The 9,745-nt window shown below is 45.4% G+C and overlaps 2 protein-coding genes across 2 annotated transcripts; both read right to left on the bottom strand.

The window, feature by feature from the left end:
* Positions 1 to 913: 913 nt before the first annotated feature.
* Positions 914 to 1,651, bottom strand: LOC119305978. Its single transcript, XM_037582346.1, has 2 exons — positions 1,209 to 1,651; positions 914 to 1,109 (listed from the first exon to the last, which is right to left on the bottom strand). The coding sequence occupies exons 1-2, from the start codon at positions 1,645 to 1,647 to the stop codon at positions 1,048 to 1,050; spliced, it is 501 nt and encodes a 166-aa protein (XP_037438243.1). The 5' UTR covers positions 1,648 to 1,651; the 3' UTR covers positions 914 to 1,047.
* A 1,209-nt stretch (positions 1,652 to 2,860) lies between these two features.
* Positions 2,861 to 8,786, bottom strand: LOC119311320 (E3 ubiquitin ligase BIG BROTHER-related-like). The gene is made up of 7 exons (XM_037586961.1): positions 8,509 to 8,786; positions 7,975 to 8,407; positions 7,852 to 7,895; positions 7,073 to 7,114; positions 6,862 to 6,983; positions 6,665 to 6,773; positions 2,861 to 3,242 (listed from the first exon to the last, which is right to left on the bottom strand). Exons 1-7 carry the CDS (start codon positions 8,734 to 8,736, stop codon positions 3,189 to 3,191), a joined length of 1,032 nt encoding a protein of 343 aa, XP_037442858.1. The 5' UTR covers positions 8,737 to 8,786; the 3' UTR covers positions 2,861 to 3,188.
* Between the last annotated feature and the right edge of the window lie 959 nt (positions 8,787 to 9,745).

Genomic DNA, 9,745 nt, shown 5'->3' with positions numbered 1-9,745 from the left:
GCGTCATGTTCTAAGCACCCAAGAGTAATTGTGGTGTGTCGGTGAACAAGACTGTGAAGGTTTTGGAAGTCTACCTTCAAAACTTACCACAAGTGATTGGGCGAGGTCTGTTGTGACCTTACCTCAAGAGGAATACGGTGAAGACTAAGTGTCTTCTGAGTTCATCTCAATCGCCTCAACTAAACGTACAGTTGATACAGCAACTGGAACTGGCCTAGCAAATCGATGTGTCTTCACTGAGCCTACTTGGTTTCCAATTCCTCACCCTTTACCTTTAAGTTATTCGCTGCTGAAATATTTGTGATCTACCTTCTGAAAAATTTGAACTGAAGACTTTCATTATGTTGTTTTTCATTTCTTCAGTTCGTCTTCCTCATGCTTGTATGCTTGCATGATTACATGTTCTTCACTCGTATGTATCATGTATGCATGCTCTCTGTTTCTGTGATGACTTAGTTTCATTCTCGTTTCTGTTTCTTCACTTTGATCTTCGTCAAATTCATTAGAGTTTGACGAATTTCTAAAAATCTCCCATTCACCCCCCCCCCCTCTGGGAGTAAACCTATGCTTTCAGGGTGATGTGTTCATGTGCGAACACGAACACGGGTAGTTCATGTTGTCTCTTGTTTGTAGCCACTCTGATCTGCCACTCCCACACCCTCCAAACAAATTAGCTATCTTTAGCACTGTCAGTATCAAACATCGACACTAGGTTTACCAAGGGAAGCCAACTATACAATGAGATATTTCAATTTTTCCTCTACATTATTATCATCTAAACTATCACCAACAGACATATGCTCTTGCACAATAAACAAATGACGTATTCGAGGAAAAGAAAATTCAAGAGGTATATAAAATTGCATTTCACCCAGAAACATGAACAGATAAAACTAAAATCCTTCTTACAATAACGATAAATTGTAGTAAAACATGACATTGGTCCGGTGACCATTTATTTTTAAACTCTAGCAAAGCAAAGGCACAACTAAGATTTATTCTTCATGTCGGAGGATATTAGTCAACAGACATGATCCATTTCCTTAGCTAGTTCCACCCGTCTGGCAGTGTCCGGTTGCCACCACCTCGCCGCCCACGACCACGAGAAGCTGGAACAAAACCAGAAAGCAAAAATGTTGAGTTCAACATGGATCCCACTTGCATCTGAGCAAAGGAGGGACATAATGGATGAAGTAGGGTGTAATTACCTGCAAGGATGTCAGCGCGGGCTCTTCTCCCGTCCTCCAAGATCCTAACCATCCTATTCATGCGCCGCAATATGGACTCATTTCTCGCCGCCGCTCGGTTGTCCTCACGTGTCATGCCTGTGCCTGATGACTCCATCATTTGCCTTGTGCCAGAGTTGAGGCGTGACACGTATCCGGGGCCTGCAAGAAGTGTATGCCTAAAGAGACTTATGTCGTAGCCAATCAGCTCCGTGCGATGCACGAATCCGGTGCCAGTAAGCACACGCCTATGGAGGCTATGAACGTCGAAGCCCATCATCTCCATGCGCAACGCGGGTCTGGTACTTGCAAGAAGAGAATGCTCGTTGAGGCGAGTGTCGCCAAAGCCAATCGTGTGTTGCACAGATCTTGTGCCTACAAGAAGCGAAGGCTCATGATGGAGACCGCCGCCAAAGCCCATTGGATCCATGTGTTGCACAGATCTGGTGCCAGGGAGAAAGGCAAGCTCTCCGACACGGTGGCTCGGCTCTCTCCGTTGCATGATACTTGTGCCCGCTTCTCGCGCAAGCGCGTCGCAGCGACCAGAGTCTACACTGTTAAGCAGGAAGACACTCTGTGCTCGGGTTAATTCTAACGCTCCTAGTGCCGACAAAGCGTTGAGAACCCCGGAAGCCGTCGGGGTCAGACCACCAAGGAACTGCACAGGCACCACATGTCGCGGCGGCGCGAGAAGCTGTGAATAGAAGCGGTTTCCCCTGTTCGGTGCCACGGAGCGTGGCTGCGGTGATTGAAAGGTGAAATGGTCGGTGCTCCGAGCTTGCATAAGGGACGATGGCAAAACACCGTCCCTTCCAGTGGCGTGGTACATCGGTTGTTGCCCTTGCACCACTAGCGTGGGGAAAGGCAGTCCACGACCCACGCCATTGTTGCTCCCCGCAGACACAGTACGGCCAGCGAGGAGATTGTCGAACTGGGGGCTCCGGGTAGGGGAGACGCTCGCGGTCGAAGGACCAGAACGTGGTGCACCACCTCTGAGAAGGCCGAGATGCTCATACGATGCCCTCTGAGGGGCCTGCGCTCTGCCGATAGCCGAAGGAGCGGTGAGGAGGTAGCCAAGGGGGTTGCTTCGTTGGGCCTGATTTTCGCTAACACCTCCGGTGCTTGATTGGCCTCCAGGCTGCCCCATGTCCTTGTTGGGGTTGCTTTTTTTTCAGACTACTGAAAGGAAACCAAAACAATATTAGCTATATAAACTTTGCACGGACCGTAAATATCACGAGAACGGCGGGAACCTACAAACCCAATATACCTGTCTTTCTCTGGCTCGATAGTTTTTTTTTTTTTTTGACTGCCAAAGAACGAGAGTTGTGAGGATTAAATTTATGCCGATGGGTGCTCTGATTAGAAGGTGGACACCGGTATTTATAGAATCGCCGAGCGCCTTATTTAAGGAACGAGATTAGTTCGTACTTATCAAAACAAATCTGCATTTATTCACTTCTAATACATTACGTATCAAAATAAATCCGCATTTATTCTCATCTAAGTAATGCTCGACCATTCATAATTGATTGCCTATAATTGTGAATATTGGGAATACTCATCAATTCTGATGTGATGACAAGCGCTTAAATGGGAATATATAAATTCCAGCACATCCATACTGCATATCTAGCTCCAGATATAAATCTCTAAATCCCAATGCATTAATGCGATACTCGTAATATACACTGAGAAAAGAAAAAATTGATCGACGGTAATAACACAGTTAGTGTACAAGGTAAGAGAACGCAGAGCATCAGCGGCAAGGCATAAAAAAATGCTCCATGTCCCTGGTCCCCTCGCAAGTTTGTACTGTAGAAGTTTCTGCTGCCTTGCTTTGGTTTAAACATCAGGGATACTAGAATGATGCCACTACATGCTCCCACCAAGTGCCAACAACTGGTTTTTTTCTTTTCTTTTCTTTTCTGAAGATGAAGTTGGTTTACCAACGACTGTTGGTCATGCCTGCTTGCTTGCTGAGGTAGAAACTTCTGCGCTACACATAGGGCATACCTGCACATAGTCAACTACATCTTGTCAAAATTTAAAATCTGAGAGCTGCAAATCTATATCTACTGTCTTGTAAATTCAAGTTGGTTGTGGTGGTGGTGAGTTCACCCCTACTCCCTTATCCACCAAGGATCCATCGGGTTTGTAACACAAAAAAAGCAATGGTGGAGTCTCCAACCCCACCGAACAGGCCCTACTTTAGTTTGTGAAAGAAAATCATAACAAAGCAAATAATGCAATTGCGGAGTTTCGAACCCCTCACTTGCCGCTATACAAAGCTCAATCAAACCAGCAAGTTACAACATCACTCGTGTTTTGAATGGAAAGTATTCGATTCATACATGGTAGTACGCATTTTCTTTTACCACGACACGACCCAGCCAGTCAATCTGACTATCTGCCAATGAATGTTTTCCCAGCCACCCCTCCTCCCCAATCCCCGTCCTCCGGCCGCCACTCCTCCTAACTTCCAAATTTGAAAACCCAGCCCAAACACGTGCCATTCGTTAAACTGCTATAGTGTTCTTACCCTTTTATGGTTATGGTGTGTTACCTTTTTATATGCCAAGTAAAAAGTGCATTGGTTATTGTATACTACTCATCAAATACAACTGCAATCAGTTTTGTGGTTCAGTAGCAACGCACGGGCATTATGCTATTGTGTATATAATCCTCGGCTAGCATGGGATCAACAAGATACAATCTACTGGTAGAGGACTCTGGCATGGAGCCACGGTGTATAGAGCTTATTAGGGCAACGCAATCGTTTAGACATCATACATGACAACAACTTGAATTACCTCTCTAATTAACACACACAAAAATCAATAAATCATGGTGTTAATATTACTGAACAAATGTTTTTTAGCAGAAGGAAATAAAAAGGCGCAAATGCTCTTTCTACAAGCAGAAAATAAGCATGATAAATGTTTTACCAGAGCAGAACTTATTTGTACGGATCATATTCTTGTCGAGCAACTCTTATATAGGAAGAATTTAACAAGCATAGTAACCCTGAATTATAGCCGTCAAACTTCGGATAAGGTGCATTTCTTACTAAGAAAAAAGGAAGGCCTTAGGGTGCCCGGAGGTTGCTAAGACAAGAATAACATTTTCGTTCATTCATGTGTTAACAAAAATATTTCAAGTTTAAGATTCACAGTAGACATAGATGTAAATAGAACATAATATGGTACAGAAACCATGCAAGTGCAACTCAGCCAATTAAGTAAAGATACATCTAAGAATTTATTTATTTTCAAAGTAATCTGAGAATTGTTAACTTCCTGCAAAGTTGCCACCAACAGAAGAATGAAAGGAGAAGATTCGTCTTCTTAGCTACTCAGACCGCTCGGGGTTGCCACTAGCTGGACCCCCACAAGCAACTGCACTAGTAGACACAAATGACAGCAAAAATGTTCAGGTGCTAGCTCCTAGTATCAAATGTACGTACAACTTGAATTACATCTGAGCATCAAACACAAGCGCTATGGATGGAGAACACGATGGCTGCCTGTGAGGGTGTCTGCGCTGACTCTTGCAGCGACCTCTGTGATCCTGGTTATCCTCATCATATCATCATCGTGCGACTTGCACATGGGCCTTGTTCGCCACCACCGGTCAGCCCTGCCACAGCCACCCAACATTTCAATCATGCGCAGTCGGCCTCAACACTGGCACATTGCACATGGTGGAAATGTTGGGTGGTCATGGCACAATATCCATTGGGGAGGTGTCAACCACAGGCACAACGAGTGGCGGCAGCCATGCTGGCAGCGAAAAAGCCCAGCGGCATTGCATGAATAGGATGGCCAGAACCAGGGAGTATGCGGCCAGAGACCGCACAAACAATCTCACAGGTAACCACCGTGTACTTCATCCATTGTGTCTCTGCTCTACTCATATGCAGTGCAATATAAGCTAAACGTGCATTTGACGCTGAGCCAACACATGAACATTTCCTCTTTCAGATTTAGGTCTACGGGTACAGTTGGTCATGGGGACCCTACTTGTAGCAAGCCCGTGAGGTCCGAACTAGCTAAGAAGATGGATTTATCTTTTCCATTCCAGTGGGAGTCTATCTTCTACTCCCTCCGTCCCAAAATAAGTGTCGCTGAGACAGATGGAGTATTATTGATAACTTGGCATGAAGATGAATAATACTTAGATTATTTTGAAAATAAATAAACTTTTATATGTATCTTTACTCAATTGTTATAGGGTTGTAGCTGTATTTGCATGGTTCCTGAACTTAAATAATGTTTTCTTTATATCGATATGTATGCTGAATCTTATAGTTGATATATTTGTATGAAGACATGAATAATGAAAACATTTTGTTTGCTTTAGCAACCTCCCTGCACGGTAAGGCCTGCCATTTTTGTAGTAAGGGATACAACTTATCCGAAATTGGCTGGCTACAATTCAAAGGGTCATATATAAGAATTTCTCAGCAAGAATGTGCTTTTATGAAATGAATTCTAGTTTGGTAAACCATTTATGCCTCATTATTTCCTGCATTATGGGTCCACCTAGCTATTGTGTCAGCCAACTAAGCTATTGGATTTATAATCCGTGCCAACTGTCCAGGTATTGGATCACAGCCTTCACCACCAGGCGCATGAAGACTGTCCAGGTATTTCATTAACCCAGGGGAGACTGGAAAAAACTTCATAGTACACAAGTTTAATTTTGTAACTTGAAGGCCAAAAGCTTTATTTTATTACTCCCCTCAAGTCAAGATGTAAATTGAGTTTAGGTCTAATGGTAAATACATTAAAGAATACTGTTTCCGGTGCATAACTGAGTGTTGGTGATTAGCAACATTTTGACTGTCTATCTACACCATTATAGACAGGTTACGAATCCCATAGGCGAGTTGTGGACAGTGATGTTATTCAAGAAACTGAAGCCCAAACAAAGAAAGAAAATGCTCAGAGGCGCAACAAAGCAGTCAGCCCTTCCTTATTTCTTTCACCATGCTATGTTCAGTTAACCAAAGCGAGACAAGATAACTGCTTAAGAACTCTTGTGTAGCCAAAATGGGTGTATTACTAATAATTATTACAACATACCTCTTCCAATAGCACCCACTACTTATGATATTCTACTTGACTTGCAAAAGGGATATATGAAACTAGCTTTACTAAAAGGGATATATGGAACTAAATCATAATTATTGATCATAAAATCCTCTAAAAAGGTATGTGCACAGAAGTGCATTTCAGACAACCGGTATAAGGCTAAAGCAAGTCATAGCTGTATAATAACTAGAGTATAAGCATAGACATATGGTGTATAGTAGAGGTACAAAGGAACCCTAAATTTTCTATTCAGGTGTGATTGCCTGATATTCTTCATACCAGAAAACTTGGGAAGCTATTGTACATGTTCTCACAATAACCAAGTCAAAAGCAGCATTGTACCTTATTTATTTGAAGCCACTGATTAATGCAGTCAGGATGGTATGAATGATTGCAGGGAAGTGCAACCAAAGATTCACCTTCCTCAAATTCCACACGACAAATTACACATCTACCAACAATAATTACACGTCAGCATGCCACTTTAATAACATATATATTACTGGAAGGCTATGAAACTTAAAAGTATTTGAACGTACTGTTCTGTGTTGCCATCTTGCATATCTTTTGTCTTGTAAGTTACTGAAGGTAAGGAAGCAAGTGTATCAGCAGAGAGACCTCTACTTTCTGTACCAACTACTTCACCCAATGCAACTAATTCCTGAAACCATGGCTAGAACCATTAGCATTGCATCTTGGAACTTTAGATGCAGGCCCAGGCACCAAAGGGAATAAACAAAAACAACTTGCCTCATAAGAGTACTCATCTGGATCAACCTCTTGCCATGAATCCTGTGTTTTTTCAATAACACATGCAGATTTGTAAATAGTCAGTTACTCAGTTCAAATTTGGCTGGTTTCAACGAGTACGCAAAAACACAATACCACAATTTGAGCAAACACAAAGTTCTCCGCGTATAAATTAGAGGTACTGGAGGTGCTTGCCGTAATCCTCGGAGAAAATATAGCAGGAGGTAAATTTACCGCTTATAGAATACTACTAGACGCACATGCACGCTTTGCAGCGCCTTTTTTGCTAGAGGGGTTCTTTTTTTTGCACTTCTACACGTCAAACCTGAGGTTAGAACACGACCAGCCCGAAACGCACCCAGTAGATGAACAAATGCCTCTCCCGAGCGAGAGGAGAGGCAGCATCAACAAACGGAATGCCGCAGCACTCCCTTCAACGACCAAGAAACTCTAAATCCCTCCAGCACAACCACATCTCTAGCAAAGAGTGGTATGCAGCAACGCTGCCTACTTCACATAGGCATCTGGCTTTGATTACTACTCCCTTCATTCCAAAATAAGTGTCGTGGTATATCAGAGAATAATTTAGCCCTAGCAAGGAATTATATCACTGCATCAATGAAAATAAGCAAGTACTACTACACTGTGTCTCACGCGCATTAACAAAATAAGCATCGCTATCGGTACATGATCATTTCATCAAAACTGAGTGCTCCCAACTTCCAACTTCTGCATACAAAATTTAAATCCATCCAAGACAAGGAGACATAAATCAGTACCTGCGCGTCGTTTATGTGATCCTCAACATGCTCCACCGCCCGCCCTACAAAGGAAAAGCAGAACTGTACATCAGCAACCCGTGCGAACTGTGAAGTGACCCGAAAAGAATAATCCAAACTCACAATCGCTGATCCCAGCGAGAGCCATAAGCCGCGCGGCAACCTCACGCTCCTCAGCGTCCTGAAGCGCCCGTGCATAAGCCTCGTCGTCCTCGTACTCTGCCGGGTCTAGATCCACATCCTCCACCTCCTCGTCCTCATCGAACCCCTCCTCCTCGTACTCGCTCTCTTCAGAACCGTCATCCTCGCCTTCATCCTCGCCCTCACCCTCGCCCTCGCCCTCGCCATCAGCCTCGAGATCATCGTCCCCATCAACCTCGCCACCGCCTGGGTGCTCGTGGTGGTGGACGCGGAGGTGGTTCTCGAGCTCCTCCTCGTAGTCCTCCTCGGCATCCTCGTCGTACTCGTAGCTCCCGGCCTCCGAGCTCCCGTAGTCGCTGCCCTCGCCGCCGCCGCCGCCGACTCCGTTCATCCGGAGCATCATATACGCCCGTTCCTGCAACCGAACCGATCCAAACGGGATGTTAGTCGCGCGCCTCGGAACCCACCCTAGGTACGGGGAGGGGACGGCCCAGACCGCGAGATCTCGCCACTTACCTGCTCCTGGAGGACACGCGCCAGGGCTAGGTCGGCGTCGACCTGGCTGAGGGCCGTGAACGGGCGCCGCGCCTCGTCCTCGGCCAAGGCCGCGGCCGCCGCAGCGGCGGCGGCGGCGGCATCGTCCCCTCCTCCGGGAGCGGCGACCGGCGGGGGCTGATCCGGGCTAGGGTTGTGGTCGGCGCCGGGCCTCTCGCCGCCGCCGTCGCTCCCCTTGGAATCCTCCATGGGCTGGGGGCGATTGGACGAAGGGTGCGGGACGGAAGGGATTAGTCGGGCTAACCCCCAGCGGGGGGTCTGGTAAAAATAATGGATCGAAAGAAAAAAAAAAGCATACCCGACGTGATCTGCCACCACGTGTTCGGATTCAGCGTTCGACGGCGCACTCGTAGCTCGCGTGCCACAAGGGCTTCCGACTCGGCTGTGAGCCGCTCGATAGCTATCGGATAGCAACCAGCAAGCCATGGCCGAACGATCTCCCAACTGCCGTGTCGACGAGCAGACCGGCGACACTCGAAGTAGGAGAAAACTTTTTTTCCCAAAAGATCAGGTCTATTATAGAAGATCATCGAAAGTATACAAAGCATTTTAAATATAATAAAATTTATATCAAAATTTCGAGACCACCGAAGGACCACTACTACCGTCAAAACGAGTCATCGACGTGCCGCTGTCGTTGATCCTTTATCAGAGAAGAAGTAACCGCTTGACTCAGAAATCCAAGAAAAACAATCGTTGATCGGGTGCAGATAATTAAGCTGGAAGAAGGTTTGTAGCACCCAGCAACGGTGTGCTCACTATATGGTTGTTATCATTGCGTACTACCTCGGTTCCTAATTATCTTCGTGTAAGATTGGTGGCGGAGCCAACTTAAGTCACAGAGATCAGGCATGAGCACAAGGGCACCCGACGAACGGTCATTTGCCCATAACAAATGATAAGCACTTCATCATTTCTTGATGTAATTTCAATAGTGGCTCATGTGCAATTGCTTCGTCATTGTGTAAAGTTAAGCATCCATACCAAAAAAAGCTCTCATTGTTTTTCTGAGCTTGTGTTGAATGCGCAGATTCGAAGAAACTGGGATTGGGTCTCTCACTTCATGTGCCCCCTCCCCTCCCATTCATGCAGCGTTCCACCTCTCGTATGTAGCTTAGGGGCAAAACAAGGTAGCTTACATCGAATGTAGAGATCTGGAGTTGTAGCGGTATTAATTTGCATGCATGTGATTGGGCCT

Source organism: Triticum dicoccoides, chromosome 5B (genome assembly GCF_002162155.2).
Source record: "Triticum dicoccoides isolate Atlit2015 ecotype Zavitan chromosome 5B, WEW_v2.0, whole genome shotgun sequence".
Classification (NCBI taxonomy): Eukaryota; Viridiplantae; Streptophyta; class Magnoliopsida; order Poales; family Poaceae; genus Triticum; species Triticum dicoccoides.
The sequence above is the reverse complement of the archived record's forward strand: the minus strand, read 5'-3'. Positions and strand labels throughout refer to the sequence as shown.